We start from the raw sequence: 24272 nt of genomic DNA on the forward strand, positions 1-24272 counted from the left end.
AATGTACTCATTTATTTGTGCTTCTGTGGAGGGAACTGTGACATGGGAGTAACCTTGCTCAGAAGCAGCTCTTGTTATTTAATGATGGACAGGAAACTTGGAAAATAACAACTTTATTGTGAAAAACAAAAAGCCTTTACTAAGCTACTGATGAAGTAACTCATAAACTTAAGGGAGTCTTTAGCGTCAGTGGAATATGTGAAGCTCCCCAAGCTAGTCTTGGTAACCTGGAAGACAACAGCAGTCGTCAGTACAATTGCTTAAATGGAGGAAGATGAACCAAATGGCAGCTGGCAATAACAGTGGGGAGGAGACACCAAACTGGAGCTGATACTACACTAAAATTAACACATTGCAGTGTTTGAGAAAACTTAAGTAGATTTGCTTTGAAACATGTTTGTTATTTTGAGCCACCATAGTGCTGAATGTTAATTGTGTTTCTGTCCATGTACAGTGTTGAACATTAAGAATTTCCCCATTCCAGGGCTTTCATAAACTCTTCTTCAGTGAAAGAAAGCATCTTTGCAGATTCAATGTGCATCTAAGGAAAGGGGGAAAACAAATCATTAATAGTTATATGAAAAATTTAACTCTGACAGTTACCTTATTCCCTATTTTAACATTTGTAAAATCAAAGTGCAGGTGAGAAGGAAGCTGAGGCAACCACTTAACCTTCTGTTATGTAAGAGTTTCTACCAAGCATTTATGTTGAATTATAAAACTGGCCATCTGCACACTTGACGATAAAACTGGTTCTCCCCCTCTAGACCAGCTCCATCCATCTCCTACTTACTATGACAGATAATGAAGTTACATGAAGATAGCTGAGTCAGCTGGAGGGAGCAGATCACCTGGGATGCTTGAAGCCACTGCTCAAGCTGCTGGTGCTTTCTGAGACAAAGCAGCCCAAATCCTTTTCAGACCTATTGGCTCTGCACAACTTCCCTGGTGGTGGTTCAGCTGCAGTACTTAGCTTATTTTTCAAACAATTGTCTTAAGGAAGTTGTCTGTTCTTAAGTCCAAAACACTTCCAAGAGAAAGTTTAGGAACAGATGTAGCTGGAGGCTGGCGAGGCCACCCAAATGTGCTCGATGGTTAACTGCTGCCTTGCTAATACTAAGACTTGCTTTCCCTTTCCCCCCCAGGAAAGTTTTCTGTCTAGTAAGACACAATGAAAAAGAAATTGTATTTGTTCAAACAGAGCAGTTCTTAAATCTCTCAATGTAGTAGACAAAAGACAGCATGGCTAGTTGCGAATACTGATACCTGGGAAGGGAAGAGATGGGTGTCCTCCTTGCCTTTTTCTGGACTGGTTCAATGCAAGTCTCATGTCCTAGTCCTAAAGCAGCCCATAACTCTAGTTTATGTTGGCTCAATTGTGTAATCCAAAGTTGTGTACCACATCATAGTTCTGAAAATGATCTTAACCTTCTTGGAATTTGGAGCCTCCGTTTCATATTTTGCCATTGCCTTGCTTGTCTCCCCACCCAATCAAATAAATTCAAAAGAGTCCTATGGCCCTAACTTTAATTCAGTGAAAATTGCCAACAGCACAGGATAACTTGCCTTTTGTCTCTTTAATATATCAATTAACTTTAATTGTTTCTTGAATCCTGCCATCAGCTCTCCCTTTTGTTTCTCCAACTTCTTGTTCTCAGTTTTCAGGTCTTCAAGCTTTTTATGTTCCTGGTTGACTAAATCCTAGTGGGAGAGGAAGGATATAGTGTGTGTTATGCCTTTATAGGGGATGCAGGTGGCGCTGTGGGTTAAACCACAGAGCCTAGGGCTTGCTGATCAGAAGGTCGGCAGTTCAAATCCCTGTGACGGGGTGAGCTCCTGTTGCTCGGTCCCTGCTCCTGCCAACCTAGCAGTTCGACAGCACGTCAAAGTGCAAGTAGATAAATAGGTACCGTGCGCCGCTCTGGTTCGCCAGAAGGGGCTTAATCATGCTGGCCACATTACCCAGAAGCTGTATGCCAGCTCCCTCAGCCAGTAAAGCAAGACGAGTGCCGCAACCCCAGAGTTGTCTGCGACTGGACCTAATGGTCAGGGGTCCCTTTACCTTTACGCCTTTATAAGCAGTTATGAGTAGAATCCTTTGGGATGTTCTTGTAGAACCCAGAGCATGTCATTCCAAAAGGGAAGGTTCAGTCATAGGGCCAGTGCTTTATTTCTAGGGGAAAAGGTGCCACAATGCACCAGACCACACATCCCCTCCTATCCCGCCACCGTTTGCCTGCTTGCTCCCAACCCCACTCAGACCTTTGCCTGCTGCCGCTTCCCACAGCAGTAGGCACAGCCTCCCAGAGGCATTTTGGCACATTATTATTATTATTATTATTATTATTATTATTATTATTTTGGCAAAACCCTTTTACAATCGCCAAAGTGCTTTCCAGGAACTTGGAAATCATAAAAGGTTCGTGCCAAAGCACCTCCAAGAGGGTGTGCCTGTCACTGCAGGAAGTGGCAGGTAAAGGTGTAGCGCAGGGTGAGGCACAGGTGGCACTATGGCGTACTGCCTCAAAAAAGGCACTGCACGTGATTCAGGTGATGAACCTCTTTCTAAAGCAAAGGAGGCCAGTTAGTCACTGTGAGGTGTGTATTCCAGGCACACAATAACAACATCAAGGCATCTATAATTCTGCAACCAAAAGAAATTCTCCTGGAATTCTATTTAATTTCATATTTGACTCTGACTGCTGTGTTTGGCATAAACATATGTATGGACAGTGTTGAGGACAAAGATACAGTGTTGTTCTTACCCCACCTTTCCCCCTGACATGGTCTCAAGTTAGCTTACAGATAAAAATAAATTCAGCTAAAAACATGGGGAGGTGGAGAGAATTATTAAAAAGTATGGCAGCCTTGTTCACTTGGTAACTTTCAGCCTAACCTACCTGACAGGGTTGTTGTGAAAATAAAGTGGGACAATCTGCCCTGAGATCTAGACGGCTAAGGAAGTTATAGGGGGCTATTGCAGGATGAACTTAAACTTTGACATCATGTACCTCTGCTGGTTTTTCCTGTTTTCTAAGCTAAAACAAAGCCTACCTTGTTACTTTGCTTCACTTTATTCAGTTCCATTTTATATTTCTCTGCTTCTTCAAGAGCTCTGTTGAAGCGAACCTCTATTGTACTCTGGCTGGCTGAAGCCTGTTTTTGGGCTCGCTTCTGATTCTCCAGTTCCTATTGCAGTAAGTCAAAACAGAAAACAGGATGAAGATTTACAGCAACATGCACTTAGGGTTCTGGAGATGGCAGGTGCTGGATTCTCATGTGCCTGTTTAGCCCAGAGGGCAGCAGCACTGGGCACTAGAGGAAGGACAGGACCCAGCAGACTAGGTGGATGCTTTGCAAGAAGTCCATTGCTGCAAATTCCTGCAACCAGGAAGGAACATTTCTCCTTGGAGGTGCTCCTGCCAAGCCACCACCTTGTTGACTTTCAGAAGACGGAGAGGAGGCCTCTCTGTTCTGCCAAGATCAATGCTGTTGCTTTCTTATTGTGGCATCCTTTCCATGCTTATGCTGGCTTTGTGTGCATTATATCATTCTACAGCTATCTGTTGGTGTTTTTTCATAATTTAACATCACTTTCAGCACAGCACTGTGGGAAATATATACATGACTGTTGTCCGCCCTGACTGCTAAAAGCAGGAGAGTAAAAAGGGTGGTGAAGTACAGCGCTGTTCTTCTCCCTACATGGAGAAAACGCCCCTATGGAGGGAAAATAAGACAGAAACAATTTCCCTAATAATATATCCAAATTTGATTTATCTGATCACAGGAGCCGAGCAAACCACTCTTTGCCCTGGCCTCTGGATTGCCTTGGCTCCTGCCTTGGGAGCAATGAAATGGCTGATTTCCCTTTCTCTGTACTTTTCTGCAAAATGGGAATTAAACTGAGGGCGGCCAGTCCAGTGACATATTGCCATGTAATGAGGCTGAAATGGGGATCTTGTTACCTTTTCTAGTGCAGAGCACTTCTGCTGCAGTCCTTCACTTTTACTGTTTGCTTCTTCTGACAGCATTTTATACTTTTCTATTTGAGATTGCTGTACACTGGCTGTTCGCTGCAGCCTCCCACGCTCTTCTTCAGCCTCTTTTAGGGAGCTGCTTAAATTCCGATTCTCTTCATCCTGAAGACCAAGAATTAACTTACTGAACTGAGTTTAAATATTCAATTTGCTTTCACAAGTAGTGAAGACTAGGGCTGGGCAATATCTGGATTTCAGCACCGTGGTATATCATCAGCTAAACCTCACAACATATTGATACACCATGATATCTGAAATAAGGATGGAGTTATGCAGAGGCATTGGCTGGCTTCACGGTTTTCCCCACATTGTGATTTTTGCATAGCACACACACATCACAATTTGTGATAATTGCCAGGTCAAAAATTATGAAACCACTATCACAATATGGATTTCAAACTGGTTTTTGATGATATATTGATATATCGTCTAGCCCTAGTGATGGCCACTAACTTGGAGAACTTTAAAAGAGGATTAGACAAATTCATGGAAGATAAAGTTATCAGTGGTTACTAGCCATGGTGACCATGGTCTGCCTCCAACATTGGGAGGTCTGACGCCTCAAATGCCAGTTGCTGCTGGGCTTCCCTTTGAAGCATCTGGTTGGCCACTGTGAGAACAGGATGCTAAACTAGATGAGCCATGGGCCTGATCCAGCAGCCCCTTCTTCTGCTCTATAGATGAACTTAAGGGGCCACTCAATAACTGCATTTTCTTGGAAGTTTAATTTGAGGAAGGCAAATTGAAAAAGCTGCATCCTTTCGTTTAACATGCACACCTCAATAAGATGCTCAGAAAGTGTGACTGAACTTACCAGAAAGAAAAAATTGGGAAGCCTTTGCCTCTACAAATGGAATTATGTGCAAAGTAGCACTTGCAGGCCTTCAAATACTCCAAGGAAGCTTTGGAAGGCACAGATGAGGAAGAGATGGGTGGTGGTGATAGGTGATGTCAGGGGACTGTCATCGGAACAGGGGAGGAAAGCAGGGGGATACAGGAGCAGCGCCTCAGAAGTGACTCGTCCAGCAGTGGTGAAAGCCACACCTCCAGTGGAACAGAGGGGAAAGGGGCAGCCAAGCGAGGGGAGGGCTCAAAGATGCTACTGAGAGCCCAAGCACCTCACCTAGCCCGGCTGGCCAGGAGGCAGACGCGCTGTTTCCGTCGCCCAGCTTACGCAGAGGGGTGAAACGTAAGGAGGGGAGGCGGAGATTTGGGGTGTCTAAGTTCTTACGTTGGGGGAGAAACCGGAAGGGGCCACTCCCGGAGTCTGCAAGTGACTAAGACGGACATGAACTTTGTGGTTCTGCACAGTAAATAGTTTGCACCAAATAAAACCTGTTAAAGACAGGTCGGAGTCCTGCCTGGTTACTAACGAGCAACCACCACCCGCACCTGACAGGTGACTCCCTACCGAGGGGGACAGGCAGCAGGGCGTGGAGGAAACAGGATGTCATGGGAGGTGTGTTGTTTTCCAGGTGCAAAGATTAACAATGTGGCAGAGAAGCTGCCAAATCTGATAAAGCCCATGGACCACTACCCCTTCGTTCTGATTCGTAGTTGAGATTTCTGCCTTTCAGGGGGCTGGACTAGATGACCCTTGGGGTCCTTTCAAACTCTACAATTCTGCGATTCAAGCAGGTGCTGGAAGCTTCTGGGCAGCAGCATGGCCACCTACCATGCAGCAGAAGCACCAGCAGAAGCACCTACCATCGGTTTCAGCACCACCAGCAAGGTCTCAATTCTTCTACCTCTTAGGTTCATTTCCCACCCAGCTCTTCCCAAGAGTGCTTTGGAGGAGCACAGCAATAATGAAGCAGGGACTAGAACTATCCTGGCACCAGCCAGAAAAGTATTTGTTTATTGACTGCATCAAGAGGATTGTCTGTTGTGTGGGATTTCTGCTTGCGGGTGAAGAGTACAGGTTTTGCTGCCTGCAGAAGGTTACTGGCTGAGGGAGTGTGAGTGTGGACCAGAGCCCAGGCTTGGCTATAGGAACAGCCTTGGCCCTGTACAAGCATACACTTCAGATCCCTGGCTGGTGAGTATGTGAAAAGACCTTTAATCTCGCACTGAGTAACATTTAGGTGCTAGCAACAATTGTGAGCCAACAATATAGCCCCTCATACAAGGATGTTGCTGCTACATATTATGATGCAGGAACAGAAAGTCTACCTGCTCTTACCTTCTTACTGCATTCTAGCCCCATGGCATCCAGCTCCTCCTGCATAACACGAAGCTTTGCCTTTAGGAACCGGATTTGGGCCTCTGTAGATTTGCAATAATTACATTTAATGTTCTGGACTGTTGTGCCATTCTAGACCTGACAGAAAAGAGCCTCAAAACATCTGAACAGCTTTTAACCACATGCTTATGCTAATGGTACAATGATATAAAAGTTTTGAAGACTGACAATTCTAGAACATCCTTCATAGATGCAAAGACATTCCATGAAACAAGCCATTCAATTCCCTGGACTGGGGGTCCCTAGTGTCTGAAGGGAGTGCACAGGATTAAAAAGTGCAATGTTACCAGCCTTCCCCTGGGACGACCTTAGGAGCGATTCCTTGCAGGGAGGGACACCTGAAAACAATTTCTCACCCCAGGTGGCTTGCCAGGTGTGGTGATTTGCTGTTGCCAAACAAGCAGAAAGGAGATGCAGCTATGGCAGCAGTGAGGATAGCACAGGTGGGCAATAAACTATGAGACACTGAAAGACACCTCCGTTTTCTCATGTGACTGATAATTTATCCCTCATTCTAGGAACTAGATGAAACACTGCCAATTCAAAGGGTACACATGTGTTAGAAAGCCTGTCTATGTGAGGCCTTAAAATTTAAAGATCATATGAACAGGTCAGTTGGAAGAGAAATCCAGCTCCCTTTTAGCAGTAAGGAAAGGACAGTAAAAAGCAGACCCACCTGCTCCAATTTCACTTCCTGCACCGGGGATAAGATCGTCCTCTAGATCAGGAAAGTTTCCTTCTTCAAGTTGCCCTTCAATTTTCCCAATTGTCTTGGCAAGAGAGAAGTCTGGGACTGCAACATCTGCAGCACTTGGAATGTCATGTGGTCTTAGTTTTGTGCTAGAGACAAGGCCAAAACACAGCATTTCTAAGCATTTTAAGAGCGAACAACAGAAAAAAGGACTGGAATGTAAGAAGCAATTGGCAAAAACAAATAAACTGATGAGGGGCGATTTAACTTTTCTAGAAAACAAATAAACTGATAAGGGGCTATTTCACCTTTCTAGAAAAGGGGGGATTTCTCCAGACCTGGTCCTGAAAAGTCAACAGGACCAATTATCCCAGTGAAATAGAACATCATTAATGTGGCATGGATGGGATTGTTAGCTGTTGGGGTGAGGCCAGTTTTTTAAAGCTGCCCTTCTTCAGAAAGCAGAATGCTGTTAGAGGCTTTCTGTGGTTTGTTGATTGTTTTTCAGTTCACCTTGCTATTAGCCTCCGTCAATGCTACATAGGCAAAAATAGTTTTAGCCTCTTTACTTTTAATTACCATGTAGTTACTATCACCAGGCATGGTTAGAAGATAACACCAGTTACTGTTGTAGTTAGAAAAATGCCTAAGATAAGCTGGGTGCTATTCAGCTGCTGCTGTACCTTGACAGAGTTCCTTTCCCCTTCTTTCCAGATAGTGGCCTAGTCCGAAATGTAGATGCAGAGCTAGGTTTCTTCTTGTTTGGTTGCTAAGGAAAATTCACAAAACAAAAACTCTTAGCTACCTAAAGCATATCATGGTCTTAGACATAAGGACACAAGAGGAGCTCTGCTGACTCAGGCCAGTGGCCCACCTAGTCCAGCATCCAGCAGCCAACCAGGTGGCTTGAGGGAGGCCCCTGAGCAGCATCTGAGCCCAACAGCACTCTCCTCGCTTGAGACTGCCATCAACTGATATTGAGAAGTATCCTGCCTCCAACAGTGGCATTTTTCTTCTCCAAGCCTGCTTTTCTGTAAATTATGAGTCACAGGTTTTGTACAAAAGTTTATTCTAACTACATGTGAAGCAGAGTCAAATCCCCACCCTTGCACAAAGTTCTCTAGCTGCACTAGTCAACATCTCTCAGCTCAACTTCTGTCCCTAGGTTGCTGTGAAAAGATAGCATGTGCTGTGACACTCAGATTAATTTTAAGTGGTTAAATACTGCACTGATTACTGTGTGTCCCCTATTGATCATCGTATCCCCATCCTGTTTGCAATCTTTATCTTGTTTGTCCATATTAAAGGACCTAGAAAGGAGGGCACAATCATTCCTCTTTCGTGTAAAAGCAGCTGTGCAGAGCTGGACCCCTGGCAGACTGGAGACAAAAGACAGAACGAATAATGATCCACCGCTAGAGGGCCACAAGGAACATGGAAAATTTAGACTATCTTTCTTAATGCTCCTCTTGCTTCTGTATCACACACAAACAAACAAAAAACAAACGCCCTGTGGCCACAGACCTCTGGCCTGTCCAGAAGCTCTTTCATTTCCTCCCACAGGCTCACACATCAACTCTCCACTACTCCTTTTGTGCAAGGATCCTTACAAGCCCATGCATCTGAGCCCATACAAGCGGACTCAGCAATGTAAGGCTACAAGCCCTAGGCAAACGCACCTTGGCGCAAGCGTCCCTGGATTCCGTGGGAATGACGCTCACTGTGATACCATTAAGGTGAGTGGTACAATAAGCAATTTTTGTATCTGCAAAACTTATCTTCAGATCAATGCACTAAATTTAAGTAACAATGTTTGTGACTGTATGTGCTCTGACTGAAGAGGTTCATATATAAGTGTCCATTCCCAAAGTTTTTTTAAAAAGAGTAGAAAATATGAAGGCCTTGAACAATTTCCTTACACAGGAGATCTGTCTTGGGTGTAGAGAAATAAGAGCCAAGATGAACAGTTGTCATCTGGTCAACTGTCCTGCTTCAGTCTAGCCATGATCCAAAGAGAGGCGGGTACTGTCCCACCTCATTCTCTGACTCACTGAATGGATTCTCTGTGCCTCCACTGCTATTGAAGAGACACAGCAAATGTTACCTTCTCCTCCTGCTTTGAGAGGAACACATCCGCCCCCAATTTCAGTACCTTATTAAGTGCAAGAGGAGCAGTTGGCAATTCAGGAGACCACTGATCTCTGGAGAGAAAAAGGAAATTGCAGCAATTAGCTTATTTTGAAGAACAAAATAAATTATGTATTTTACTGTGTTTTAATTTTTTTGAACCAAAATTGTAGAAGAGAAGATCAATGATGCAAAACACATCACTCACTTTTCAAAATGTTTTGGCTTCATAGAAACAGCTTCAGTAAAGATCTCCTTCCTGTGAGGTGGGTGGCATGAGCAGCGCTGGCAGAGGACTGTGGTCTGTCACGCTGGAGATACCCAGAGATTCTGAAGCTGGCACCATATGGCCACATCCTCATGGACATGGGAAGAATCAAAGCATCCAAGGGGGGGAAGCCTGGGGGGAAAGCCTTCCTGTGGGATATCCAAGCCCTCTCTGTACTGGCTGCTAAGAAAGAAGGGTAATCAAGGGGGAAGCTGTGGCATTTGCCTGCTGCTCAATCTTGCACTTGATAAAACCGAAGGCAATGCTCACCAAACCAGGGCACAGGGGTGACATTTTAAGACTGATTTGTGTCCTGCCCCAATTTAGTAATGTGAAGGCCTGGAGAGAATGTCAGGGGTGATGAGACTAGGAAACTGTCCCCCACCATCCTGGACCTTCCCATCTTCCCCTGCGACGCCAAGTCTCTCTTCTTCAAGTCCCAGGCACAGAGATCCCCAGCTGACCCCTCTTGACTTCTGAAAGCTGTGCGGCTTAGTCCTTCAGAAATCCTACTCTTTTGCCATTAGTTGGAAGACTACTTGAAACTATAGGACTGTAAAGACACAGGCTACTTCCAGACTTTGCGTGTCTGCCACCCAGTCATGAAGGAAGACTGCGAAATGCACCCTGGATATGGACATAGTGCCCAGTTAACAAAATGCAGCTGGCCTTTGGAAATATCCTTGGATGGTTCTGGGTCCAAAGGAAAGGGCAATACAAAACTCTGGCAACTTTCTTGTGTGGTCTAGTTTTTTTTTACGAAGCAAGGGAGCAGCAAGCACCATGGTTGAATTTTTCTTCCAAAGAGTAACTTCATATAAAAACCCAGAGAAAATTCACAGCAAAGTCTACTGGGCAACCAGCTTAGACTGGTAAAGGTATATCCCCTTCACTGGCCATAATGGAACAGTGATCTCTCCCTAACTTTGAATTTGACTGATCCAAGAGATCAGATGCAGCCACCTGGCTTGGGGTGAAGGGAAAGGAGAGCTGAGCTCACAATCTTCAACATCCTGTTATGCCCAGATCCTAGCATGGGCACGTGCAAATTTACTTAGAGGTAAATTTAAAAGATTCTGGGTGTGTTGGCATAAGTCACCCCCCCAGCACAGGAAGCCAAGTCCCAAAGCACTCCAAGCATTGTGGAGAGACAGGGTGCTGCACAGCCAGTGGCATGCAGCTACCCTTAATATGGCTATGAGAGGTTGGAGCAGTCTACACAGAAGCTCAAAATCGGAAGTCGCAAACCAGTAGCACCCTGCTTGTCCCCAGACATGGCTAGCCCAGCCAGTTGATCATGCTGGCACTGAAGTGGGAGGGGCAGCACACGGCTGTGAACCCCTCCCTGAACTGACAGTTCTAGGCCCTTTGATAGAAGCCCCAACTACCTTTTGCAGGAAGCTTCTGGCTCAGTTTCCTGGAATTGGCCAGAAGTGGTAGAATAATAATGATGATGATGATGATGATGATGATGATGATGATGCATCTTAAAGGGAACAGCATCCAGATTTAGGGGCAAGACCTATAAAACTTTGTAGCAAAGTCCCACCGCTTAAAATGTCCTGTGAACCAAAGGCCAATCAAGCGCATAGACACGGAGTAGGGAAAAGTGGCAGCACTTTGGAAGAAGAGGGAGGAAGAAGCAAGCAAGCAAGCAAGCAAGCAGGGGAGGTGGGGAAAGGGAGGAGAGGAAGGAAACCAGCCCTCCCCCACCCCCGAAAAAGAAAAAGATTGTACTTCCAGAATATAGTGACTCTTGTTGGTCACAGGCAAGGATCACTGCCTGCCTTCAGAAAAGCTGATTTGGCAGAAACAGAAAAGCCCAACACACCTATACAGAGGCAAGAAGAGAAGAAAACTAAACATTAGATTATAATCTTGGCAGGGAAGGAGAGAGTGTCAGGAGTGGGCAGCCCTTGGGTTTGCAGCTTCTCTAGGTAGTGCCAAGCACTCATGCAAGCAGAAGTTCACAAACTGGTATGAACTGGAGTATTTACAATGGGAAACATAATAATAGCTGTGGGGTGTGTAAGCCCGAAACACACGGTGTAACTGCTGCACTGTTGGAAAGGTATGTATGTGAATGTGGAACAAAAGTGGTGTAATCTGATTTGCCAGCTGACAAAAGGGCCAATTTAGCCGCAGCACTTTCTTCCTGGAGAGTACTGATGCCCAACAAGCTGCCCTGCAAGTCTTGCTTGTGGGGGGCGGGGGCTCTCTCATGCCATCCATTGACTTAGTGCCTTCCCCCTGGTTTCTTAACATCCCCGGAAAGGGCTTGGCAGCACAATACACTCTGGTCCACAGCTCACTTAAATACAACTGGGGGCAGAATTATAAGAATCATCCTAAAGTGATAAAGAAAGAAGGCCTGATGTGAAGAACAAGGGGTGCCACAATGGCCAGAAAAAGCCAGGATAGAAAACCAAGTCTGTACCAAACAGAAAGTGGAACTTCAGTTATTATGTCTCTTCACAGGATGCGGTCTAAACACTGCACCTTCCTTGTGCAAGCATCAACCCATGAAAGGCCACTGCTGCAAGCCACTTGTGTATTAGGGAGGATTCCTGTGGCACCTTGCCTACGCTTGATCACAGAACCACAGTTCCAGGCTGGAGTATACTCAATGTCTTGTTAGACCATGCATTAGTTCCTCCCTGGAGGACTTGCAAGCAGGAGGGCCAGGACTCGGGCTCTTCTACTCAAATCTGTGAGATGCTGTAACCCAACTTATTTCTCCGCCCCTCTCTCCTGAGCCACTTCTTAAAGACTCTGGATGCTACAAACCCTCTGAAAACTGAAGCTACTTGCGCACAGCCGTGAGAGCTACTCCCATATTCAAATGGGTCAGCAGTGACCTTTTGCTGCCTAAGGGCAGAAACACTCAGTTCAGCTCCAGTACTAGTGGAGTCTGAGCGGCTGGATGCAAACATGAGGAGCGCATGCCTGGCCGTCTCCTCTGTGTTCAAGTAATCTGGTTCCTACCTGACCACACACTCACCCCGGCCAAATGCTGTGAGGTGCACGGCTGAATAAAAGGCCAACAACTGACTTGCTTTGGTTATCAGCTGTAGAAACAAATCCCCACCCCAAACATATATTCAGAGGTATATTATATTTAAAAAACTTATAGGTAAAGGGACCCCTGACCATTAGGTCCAGTCGTGGCCGACTCTGGGGTTGCGGCACTCATCTCGCTTTATTGGCCGAGGGAGCCGGTGTACAGCTTCCGGGTCATAGAATCATAGAGTTGGAAGAGACCACAAGGGCCATCGAGTCCAACCCCCTGCCAAGCAGGAAACACCATCAGAGCACTCCTGACATATGGTTGTCAAAGACCTCCAAAGAAGGAGACTCCACCACACTCCTTGGCAGCAAATTCCACTGTCGAACAGCTCTTACTGTCAGGAAGTTCTTCCTAATGCTTAGGTGGAATCTTCTTTCTTGTAGTTTGGATCCATTGCTCCGTGTCCACTTCTCTGGAGCAGCAGAAAACAACCTTTCTCCCTCCTCTGTGTGACATGACTATGCCGCTTCCGGCGAACCAGAGCAGCGCACGGAAACGCCGTTTACCTTCCCGCCGGAGGGGTACCTATTTATCTACTTGCACTTTTATGTGCTTTCGAACTGCTATGTTGGCAGGAGCAGGGACCGAGCAACGGGAGCTCACCCCGTCGCAGGGATTCGAACCACCAATCTTTTGATCAGCAAATCCTAGGCTCTGTGGTTCAACCCACAGTGCCAGCCGCGTCCCGAAAAACTTATACCATCTATCTTATGCACCCCTGTTTTAAGCACTGCAATTACACTGTTCATGCACAACATGGAGCTTTGTGCTCCTCGTCTTTAGGTGAGTTTGTTTAACTGCTGTTTCTGACCCTTTGCATATCTAAGGACTCGGGGGGGGGGGGTCCATTCCTTGACTTCTGTTAAAAGGGGCTCTCAGCCAGGTGAGGGGGCTGGGAAGGGCCATGTGCCCAAGATTCCAGTGAACTAACCTTTTGAGGTGATGTGAACCAAGGATTTAGCTTGGTACAAAAACAACAACTTGTATAGTCTGGCTTTTGATTCCTCCCCCACCTAATTTTTTGTTAGATGTAAGGAATTTAGGAAAACAATGTCATCTCAGAAAATAAAGGGAGGGGCTCTACAGAAAATACTTGGGCTGTCCACATTTTGAATGCCAATCATTAGGGCTGGGTGATATCTGCTTTTCAACATCGTGATGCATCACCAGTGAAACATTCCAATATAGTGATATATCACAATGTCTGAAAATGAGGAGTTTGAACTGGCTTGGTAGCCAGCCAGCCCTCCATGGCCAGCCACGCAGATGATCAGGAACACCGTGCACTGCTTCTTCATAGTGAGGCCAGGTGGGCAGCTCTGCCCCGGGCAGAGCACATCAGCTGGGGTGCAAACAAGGAGCCCTGGGGCACGGCTGACCTCCCCACCACAGCCTCTTCCTGGAGCCCGCCCTAGGCTGCCCCCAGCTCCCACTCACATCGAGGGTGAATACCAGGAGCTGCTTCATTCCTCCAACACGGTGGCGCTCCCATCTGTGCTGATCACTGTCACCAACTGACCAGGAAGCCCAGACCCGGAGGCAAGGAAGAGGAGCCAGCACTGCTCCTGCTGCTGCTCCCCAAGTGCTCTCAGGGACCCTTAGGACATGGCCAGCACCCAGTGCGAGGTGGAAGGGAGGAAGGAAGCAGCCTGGCTGCTCGGCTGGAGAAGTGCTAGCAGGCAAGTGGCAGGCAGGTGAGCGAATGAGCACACAAGAGATAGGTGCAGGGATGGCTGTCGCCCCTGGCCCCACTCCAGTATCTTAGGGGGCAGCTGGGCTACAGAGGGAGGGAGTGGGCCTTGGGTGGCCTTGCAGGGCTCCGAGAGGAGAGCTGAGAACTGGTGATGCCGTGTGTGAAACCCTGGCGAAACCTGCTGGCATTCATAGTATACTGCCTGGCCTAAAATTGTGAAATCGTTCCTGTGATGTAGGTTTCAAAACCAGTTTCGGGCAATGAATGAATACATTGCCCAGCCCTATGGATAATCTTGCTTCTAACTGATTGAATTTAAATAAATTTGTATACTAATAAAAACTAAGTCCAAGCACCCCCCCCACACACTTGCGTGTGATCATGTATGCGTGTGGCACTGGAAAATAATTAAATAATTAAATTCATATCAGGCAATGGAGGGAGAAAGCTGGAGAATCCTTTTGGCTTGAGAGGAGATTCTTCCTGGAGCCCAAACAGGACTTCAGTTAGGGTGGAAGGGTGGAGGTGTAGTGGAGCTTTGTTTAGTGCTACCACGCACCTCAGCTGCAGTTTTCCACGCACCCTCCAGCTATTTTGGATGCAGTATTTCTTTATCTGGATTGGAGTGGCAGAGAGGGCATTTAAAGGGTGCTCCCCACTTATTTTCATTTGTGCATATGGGGCGCTGGAACGTAACTCCTGCATAAATGGGGAGTTGCTTGTATAGATACCTCTGTAAAGTATTGAAGGAAGTGTGGCGCTTGTTGGGAAGAGGTGTCCCTCCTCCCTTAGGCACAAGGGGGACACAAGGGGGAATGCCTCTTCTGAAATGGAGCCTGCTGTGATATACATATGCATCAAACAGAGGCCTTATTTCTTCAGGACAATTTATTCATATGCAAATTCATGCAATTTCATTGATTTAGCCAACAGCAATAATCAAGAGACAGCCCTAACCCTCTAATATGCCAGAGATCAACCATCTTCAAAAACTAAATGACATGCCCTTCAATCTCAGCCTTACCATTGAAAATTTGTCCTCCAAATAAAGATACACCACAGGTATGAGAGAGCAATTCTCAGCATTTCCTCCACTTGATGAGTTGTTCCTGTTTGGCCTGTCCCAGATAAGACTGGGGCATTGTTGGCGGGCAGTTCCCTAGACCAGATGGATGGGAGGTTGCCTGCTCTTGATGGGGTTACACTCCCTCTGAAGGAGCAAGTACATCACTTGGGGGTACTCCTTGATTCACTGCAGTTGCCTGAGGCTCAGGTGGCCTTGGTGGCACAGAGTGCCTTCTATCAGCTTTGGCTGGTAGCTCAGTTGCACCCTTATCTGGCTAGGAATAGCCCAAGTTCTGTGGTCTATGCTCTGGTAACCTCTAGATTGTTGTTGTTGTTTAGTCGTGTCCGACTCTTCGTGACGCCCTGGACCAGAGCACGCCAGGCACTCCTGTCTTCCACTGCCTCCCACAGTTTAGTCAAACTCATGCTGGTAGCTTCAAGAACACTGTCCAACCATCTTGTCCTCTGTCGTCCCCTTCTCCTTGTGCCCTCCATCTTTCCCAACATCAGGGTCTTTTCCAGGGAGTCTTCTCTTCTCATGAGGTGGCCAAAGTATTGGAGTCTCAGATTAGATTAGTGCAATTTGTTATACGTGGAGCTGCCTCTGAAGATGGTTCAGAAACTTCAGCTGTTGCAGAATTCTGTGGCCAGGTTGCTCACTGGGACAAGATGATTTGAGCATATTACAGCCCACGATCATCTTCTGAGGCCCCACAAGAGGTCCAGATAGTGGCAAGAAGAGAGCAGGCCTTTTCTGCAGTGACTTCCAGCTTGTGGAACGCTCTCCCCCGGGAGACTCACCTGGCAACTTCATTACATATCTTTAGGTGCCAAGCAAAAACATTTATAAGCAGGCCTTTGGCTGATTAATCTATGGCCTTTTAAGTGTGCTTGTGGAAGGGGGTTTATTGGTTTTGGGGGGGAAATTGTTATGTATTATTCTATCTCCTTTTGTATTTTTATGTTGTGAACTGCCCTGTGATCTTTGGATGAAGGGCAGTATAGAAATCTAACTTAAATAATAAAGGAAAAATAAGTATAGTAACAGCCTTTGATGAGAGACGCGGAGTGTGAGCTTATACAGGTCAGTCCCGGGGGGTTTATGGCTTGCTGTTAGGTACAGAGGATGGCATCCTTAGTGGGGAACTATGCAGCACAAAAGACGGGGGTCAACAGGTGCCTCAATGTTCCCAGGAAGAAGAGACATATGATTGTTTTGCAACATGGGAATGCAAGACTTGAGAGGCCTGCGTCACTTGCACAAGGCCTTACAAAAGGTCTTATGAAATTGGAGGTGGGGTGTAGGTGGAAGAGAACAGGTCAAGGAGGAGGTCTCAGCACAGCGGTGGAGTGCAATCTCTTGTACTGTCTGCTTTGGGAGACCAGGGCACTTGAAGGACTCAGAAAGGACTATTTCCCAGGTAAGCACAACCACCCAAGAGCCTCTTAGTGGGAGAAGCAGCTGGACCCTGAACCTGAGACCCCTGCATGCCAAGTGTGGACTTTCCCACTAAACTATGGCCACCATTACATTAACTCACAGCGCTGAATTTTGCAAATAAAAAATTATTCTCTCTCAAACCTCTCTCTGGCACTGAAGGCCTTCAGCAGATAAGTTTTAGGAAGAGCTTACCTCTGATGTTTGGTCTCCTTGTCAAACAATTCAACCTGTGTAGAGATTGGCCTGGACAACATTTCTTGTTGATCTCTCTTCAATAAGGAAAGATTTTGTATTATAGTCAAATACTGTGTATACTACATCCAATTAACAGCCATCATAAACGCTTAATTATGTTGGTTGTGATGATTAAGAGATGTGCAGAAATGAGCAATAACTACCTCACCACCACACTGTGTCAAAGACCACTTTTTTTAAATTCCCCAGAGTTCCCAAAGCTTTGTTTTCCACTACTGAGATAATTCTATATCACAACTTTAGTGAAAAGAATTTAGAATAAGAAGATAACTTTAATTACCAGTTAGCCCAACCCACTCTACTCTATAGATGCTAAGAAGATTGCCAGGGTGAGAAAGAAAGCTTTGGTGGATTTTTACTCGCCAGTAAAGCTAAATTTTTCTTTCCATACAAGGGCAGGTGAAATCAGTCCTTCTCAAAGCAAATGTTTTTGCCAATCAGGGGAGTGAACCCTGTCCAACCACAATGCAGGGACAAAGTCAGGTTAATGCAACCCAAACTGGCAGGGTTGGGGGAGGGGGAGGCATCAGTATGCCTAGTGCTATGTAAAACCAGTGTGAACAGCAAGTGGGCTAATGGTATCTCCCTAAGCCTCACCTACTGTCTTGTAAAAGAAGCAGAAGCAAGAAGCCAGCACCCACCAATCCATACAGAGAAGAAAGGTGGCTAGGTAAAGGTAAAGGTACCCCTGCCCGTACGGGCCAGTCTTGACAGACTCTAGGGTTGTGCGCCCATCTCACTCAAAGAGGCCAGGGGCCAGCGCTGTCCGAAGACACTTCCGGGTCACGTGGCCAGCGTGACATCGCTGCTCTGACGAGCCAGAGCCGCACACGGAAACGCTGTTTACCTTCCCGCTAGTAAGCGGTCCCTATTTATCTACTTGCACCCGGGGGTGCTTTCGAACTGCTAGGTTGGCAGGCGCTGGGACCGAGCAATGGGAGCGCACCCCGCCGCGGGGATTTGAACCGCTGACCTTTCGATCGGCAAGCCCTAGGCGCTGAGGCTTTTACCCACAGCGCCACCCGCATCCCCTACTCTCTCACCTACTGTCCTGTAAAAGAAGCAGAAGCAAGAAGCCAGCACCCACCAATCCATACAGAGAAGAAAGGTGGCTAGAGAAGTCCTAATCTCTATAGACTGAGTCAACAAGAGAGAGAATCTCCACATGCAAAGACTGCCCCATTGTTGTGGATAAGTACTTGCAATCAGGCCACTTTTAGAGATGTGAAGTACATGTTTTTTAAATATTCAAACCATGTAATGGTCTGAAAACAAACGTTAGTGTACTGTGTACGAAAAGAATGCTATTGTAATGATGCCCAAAGATGCCAACTTTGCTTTGTCTTGACTGAAGCTAGAAAAAAACATGGAGTGACTGGACACACAAACTGGTTGTCCATTGTTTGTTTTTCTAAATGATCCATGAGCAGTAAATCAAGAACAAACCTTGGTTTCCGCTTCTGTTTCGTCTAGGAAGAAACAAACCACGAGCGCTCGTTTACATGCAATGCCAAGCCAGCCACTCCATGGTTTGCTTCCTACCTGAAGGGAAGGTGTTAAAGATCTCCATCTTGTCAGCATTCAATCACAGATTTCACCCAGCCCACGTGTTTAGGGCATGCGTGGCTTCTGTTGATTCAGATGCCACAAACAGAGTTGAGTATTGTCAGCATAGTGGTAACACCTTCCCTCGCATCTCCTAATAACCACTCCTAGTGGCTTTGAATAGATATTAAATAGCAGAGGACAAAACTGTGGCCTGCAGGTGGAACTACAAGGGGCCCAAAGCGCAGTCGCCGAGTACTAATCGCTAGAACCAACCCCGTAAGTAGGAGTCAAACTGCTGTAAAATGGTACTCCCAACTCATGGAAGTAGTCCAAGAAAATACGGTGGTCAACAGTATTGTAGCTAAGCAGGTCTGACACTGGGTACTCACCATGACTTCTTCAGCCTGACGCACCAATTCTGCTGTCTTGGCTTCTAATTCTGCATTTACACGCCTAAAACAGTAATTGAAAACTGTGTTTAACTCGGCTATCTTTTAGAAAGCAAGACCACTAAAATGGTGCTGCAAGGAGTCTGCCTTTAAAATCTGTGTTTGAACTTTGGGCTTGTGCTGAGGTTTCTTTTTGCATCTGTTTCTTCTGATTTCATGGTTTTGTGTTTCTATACTTGTGTACTGAAAGCCACTCAGAGAAGGGTAGGTAGCACGCAAATATCATTAATAAACAGGCAATGTAATTTTTAAAAGGCATCTAAGGGCAACTCTATCAAGGTCTCTGGAGGTGAATGCTCTGCTGAAGTCATCCACTCAGTATGCCTGGGCACCCTCCATATATGCTGGAAGTACTGTAGTGTATTAGGTAAAAATGTAAAGGACCTGTGGCCGGTTAAGTCCAGTCAAAGGCAACTATGGGATGCGATGCTCATCTCACTTTTCAGGCCAAGGGAGCTGGTGTTTGTCCACAGACAGCTTTCCGGGTCATGTGACCAGCATGACTAAATTGCTTCTGGTGCAACGGGACACCGTGACGAGTGCCAGGGCACATTGAAATGCTATTTACCTTCCCGCCACAGTGATACCTATTTATCTACTTGCACTGGTGTGCTTTCGAACTGCTAGGTTGGCAGAAGCTGGGAAAGAGCAATGGGGAGCTTACCCAGTCACACAGATTCGAACCGCTGACCTTCTGATCGGCAAGCCCAAGAGGCTCAATGGTTTAGACCACAGTGCCACCCACTACGTACTAGACTACAATATGGCCAAGGGGAGTTGCAGCTCAAAGCATCTGGAGCAAATGGATTCAACTTACAAGAAAGGAGATTCTAACTTAACATCAGTACAGTCAAAGCTTGGTTGTCGAACATAATCCGTTCTGGAAGCCCGTTCGGCTTCCAAAATGTTTGACAACCGAGGCGCAGCTTCCGATTGGTTGCAAGAGCTTCCTGCACTGAAGCGGAAGCTGCGTCGGATGTTCGGCTTCCAAAAAATGTTCAAAAACCAGGGAATTTACTTCTTGGTTTTTGGCGTTTGGGAGCAGAAACGTTTGAAAACAGCTATTCAGGAACTGAGGTTTGGCTGTACTCTGGCAGTAAGAGCTCTTTAACAGTGGAACAGACTCCCATAAGAGGTGGGGCACTTTCCTTCCTTGGAGGTTTTGAAAGATGGCTACCTGTATTGTATGATCTGGTTGGATTTCCTGCATTGCAGAGGGTTGGGCTAGATGACCCTCAGGGATACCATCCAACTCTACGGTTCTATGAGGTCAGAAGAAGAAGAGTTTGGATTTGATATCCCGCCATTCACTCCCTTTAAGGAGTCTCAAAGCGGCTAACATTCTCCTTTCCCTTCCTCCCCCACAACAAACACTCTGTGAGGTGAGTGGGGCTGAGAGACTTCAAGGAAGCGTGACTGGCCCAAGGTGGCAGCTGCAGGTGGAGGAGCGGAGACGCGAACCCGGTTCCCCAGATTAGAAGACTACCGCTCTTAACCACTACACCACACTGGCTCTCAGCAAGCTAGGAAAGACTCCTGGAGCACGCTTTGAACCAGTCACTGCGGTGCAGAGATGAGTGAATGCCAATAGTGCCTTAGTACAGAGCAGACAGGATGGCAAGTGTGGGACTAAGATTCAAGGACCTTCAAAGAAACATTTGAACTAATTGATATCGGCCTGAAAGCGAGAAGTCCTTTGACTGGACTTAACCGTCCAGGGGTCCTTTACCTTTATTTACCTTATTGGGAAATATTGGGAAATTAATAAAAACATTTTTGACAACAGCAACATTTAAACATTTCAGTGTAGCATAGTACAGTATAGTATCAAAATAATTTGTTTGCAGAATATGAATAGATATCTTTTCAAAATCAAGCACTGCTGAGAGCCGTTTCTTTTGGTTTTCCAATGCATTTCTTAACAATAAAAAATTCGGTGTGGTGTGAGCAAATTATCATGCCCAGAGAAAAAAGTCTGAGAACCACTGGTCTAGAGCACGGGTGGCCAACTCCCAAGAGACTGCGATCTACTCACAGAGTTAAAAATTGGCAGTGATCTACCCCCTTTTTTGGATTCAGGTCAAAGTTGTTGAGTTTTTCAGGGAGGAGGTAAAATGTTGAGCTTTTTTAAGGGGAGCCACAGTTGTTCAGCTTCTTTGGGGGGAACCAATGATCTACCAGTGATCTACCGCAGACGTCCAAGGTAGATCACGATCTACCTGTTAGATATGCCTGGTCTAGATGAAGGCAAGGGTGCTTCTGAGAATGCCTACTCGCCTCTCTCAAATCCCCACGCAACTGGGATTAGAGGCTCAAGCCTGAGCCCGAGAAAGCGGCACTTACTTGGGAGTAAGGAAGCAAGGGGGGAAATGCTCTGTCGCCATCAAAACCCGTCTCTTGGACCAGACACCCCCCCCCCCCATAAAAAGCCCCATCGTAGCGTCGTGTGGCCAGAGCGGGAGTTGGGGGCTTCCTTGGCCAGCCTCGATACGCCCCCTCCCACTCGCTGGATTCTCACAAAGAAAAAGACACGCGTCTTGAATCAAGGGGACGCCCTTGAGGACTTAACGGGGGGGCGTTAAAGGGGGGGCGAGCATCAGCAGGGACCCCCCCTCAGGGAGAGAGACGCCCCTTACTTGTACTCCTCCTCCTTGGCCAGGAAGGCGGCGGCGCTGCAGCTCCTCGCCTTCTGCTCCGCGCCCGCGGAGGGCCGGCGGAGGGGCACCTGCGGAGGGCGAACGAAGCGGAGAGGAAAGTCAGGCGGGAAAGAAACCTCCCGCGGCCCCGCGCGACGCCCCGCGGCCCGGCCCGCGGCCCCATCCCACCCCCCCGCCTGGGGGGTCCGGACAGGCCGGCGCTTCCTTCACCCACCCGGGCCGAAGACGAAGAGGCGCCTCCCGCCGCCATTTTGCGCCGCAGAGGAGGAGGCGGCGGTGGCGGCAACTGGGGCTCCGGCGGCGCTTCGCCCTCGCTAGGCAACGGCGCGCGTGAGGGCGGCCCTCCTGCTCCGTCCTCCTCGGGCCAACCTCCTCGTCCTCTCCCAGGTGTTTGGGTCGGCGGGGGTGTGTTTGTTCTGCATATCTCCCCGTTTCCTCCAAGCAGCTCAAGGTTCTCCCCGCCCACGACAACTCTGTGGGGCAGGTTCGGCTGAGAGGCAGTGGCCGGCCCGACTGAGCGGGGATCTGAACCCTGCTCTCCCGGATCCTAGTCCAGCCCTCCAGCCACTGCTGGCCATTTCAGCAGCCTTACCTCCCTCCCTTGAGGAGGCGCCTCTTCTCTTGGGGGGCTTTTCTGTGGGGGTCCCCATATGTGAACACCAGCTTCAGTGGCCCCTTTGGGGCAGGGACCTTGGCTTGTGTTGCCCCCCCAGCCAGAGCCGAAGCTTTTTGGGGAGGGAGGCTAGCTACAGGTGAAGCCTCCAGAGGGGTGCCATTGATGCTCCTAGCCTGTGTGTATACACAAATGCACATGGGGGTGTCAAACTGGGTCTTTGACCTGGGTGAAATAAAGCATGGGTGCCCTGGTAAATGTTGAGCAGGAGCTGACTGGTGACAGCCCCCAAGGAGAGGCTAAACATGCGGGTGTTACTAATATGCACCAAAGAGCAGCAGTACAAAGCACAATACTGAATTCCTTGGGACCAGCAGCTGGCAGTCATGGAAGAGAAAGGAGGCCTCCCTCTCTAGCTTCCACTACCTGCTCAAGCTACAAAGAACTGTAAAACTTGAAAGCCTCACTCTGTTCACTTGCCTGTCAAGATCGCCCTTGAGCCAGTGTGACCAACTGGGCTCATCCACTCCAGCCCCGACTGGGCTAGGTGAGCTGGGTAGCACTTCCAGAGACCACCTTCAGCACAGGAACAGGTCAAAGTGCTGTGGACTCACAGCTTAGAGTTGTGAGCACCGGATTTACTCCAACAAGACAGTCGTCGTACAGCAGAGTCCAGCAGAGTCCAGCAGTGTATATAAACAATGTGGAGAGCAGCTCTGTAGAATATTCTCTTCATTCTATAACTACAACTATTATACAACTATATACAGAGCTAAATAGGTCTAAGCATAAAGAATGCTGAACCGCACTGAGTGCCTGCAGCTGCTCTTAGCAGAAACCTTATCTAAACACACAATCTCTAACACTCAGTCTCTCTCTCCCTGACTGACTGACTGACTGACCGACTCACTGACCGACTCTTTGATGTGGTGCTGGAGCAGAATATGTAGAGAGCAGAACACACCTCCTCCTCTCTGCAGAATCAGCAGACTCCTCAGGAGATTCTTGGATATGGGAGGGGTGAAATCTCCTCATTGCCAGAGCAAGGAATCCCTACCCAGCTGAGAAGATTAGATCTCCCTCAATTGGGGGTTATGGGTGCACATGTGGCCAGGTCATTCATACTGCACAGGCCTGTGCCTTTGCTGTGCTCATAGCCTTGAGTCCACAGCAGCACACAGACGACGAGTTGCACTGCATTGAGTTCTCCTCAGATACGAAACATGAATTTCAAACCTTCTTTGCTGTTAACTGTCTCCAAAAGCAGCTCACATCAGTCAATAGCACACTCAAAGGAAGAAGTGAGCCCTGTCTTCCAGCTTACAGACCAAAAAGCAGAATAGCATCAACAGCAAAAAGAGACAGAAGAAAAGGGGAGGGAAAAAGGAGAGGAGAGAGAGGAGCTTGAAAGTGCAAGCCAGGTCAAAGTGGAGAGAAGAAAACAGGCTTAGCTGTCTGCTGCATTTAGAGACATTGTTTTATCTGCTTGAGAATTTTATGCTGCTTTTCAAAACAAAAGAGGTTTTCCCAAGTGAGTTACAACCTGTGCCGTAAGACATTTAAAAATAAAAACCAGTTTCTGAAAATGTTTAAACATGGCAGCATAAAACAACAGTATTAAACACTTTGTAGCTAGACCTCACCAAGATTCCATATACTGTAAAACCATTAAACAATATCACAATTTTCAACAGAGGGCAGTGACAATTCAAAAACCAGCCCATTGTTTTAACCAAAGGGAGAAGAAAACAAAAGGTCTACTTTTCTTAAAGTAGACTGGGAAGAGTTTAGCCATAGTCCCCAGTGAGCCTTTTGGCCTTTCTCATGAGCCAGAGGAACAAGTGCCCTGGTTTCTGTAGTCCTGGGGCAACAAAACTTTCTGCCTGGGAGCTACCGTATTTTTCGCCCTATAGGACGCACCGTCCCATAAGGCGCACCTAGTTTTTTGGGGGGGAAATAAAGGGGAAAAAATTATTTCCCCCCCAAGGCACGGGGCTGGGGCAGGGGAAGCCCGAGCTTCCCCCGATCCCAGCCCCCAAACAGGCAGCTCTCTGCAAGCCGTGGGAGCCCAGCGCTGGCACCCGCTGCTTGTGGAGAGGTCCGCGAAGCCTGGACGCAC

General features: G+C 47.3%; 1 protein-coding gene and 1 long non-coding RNA gene across 2 annotated transcripts; one reads left to right on the forward strand and one right to left on the reverse strand.

Annotated features, from left to right (window-relative positions):
- Positions 1-97: 97 nt before the first annotated feature.
- TEX9 (testis expressed 9) lies at positions 98-22077 on the reverse strand. The gene is made up of 12 exons (XM_083413160.1): positions 21755-22077; positions 21520-21608; positions 18824-18887; positions 16824-16900; positions 9123-9171; positions 7654-7739; positions 6956-7119; positions 6220-6302; positions 3966-4139; positions 3055-3189; positions 1567-1701; positions 98-541 (listed from the first exon to the last, which is right to left on the reverse strand). Exons 1-12 carry the CDS (start codon positions 21788-21790, stop codon positions 464-466), a joined length of 1170 nt encoding a protein of 389 aa, XP_083269286.1. The 5' UTR covers positions 21791-22077; the 3' UTR covers positions 98-463.
- On the forward strand, positions 5039-8476 carry LOC310664281. Its single transcript, XR_014504859.1, has 2 exons — positions 5039-6075; positions 8278-8476. It is a non-coding gene; the product is annotated as an uncharacterized lncRNA (long non-coding RNA).
- Positions 22078-24272: the final 2195 nt, after the last annotated feature.

The sequence above is a fragment of the Podarcis tiliguerta genome (assembly GCF_965153285.1).
Source record: "Podarcis tiliguerta genome assembly, chromosome: 14".
NCBI classification, from domain to species: Eukaryota; Metazoa; Chordata; class Lepidosauria; order Squamata; family Lacertidae; genus Podarcis; species Podarcis tiliguerta.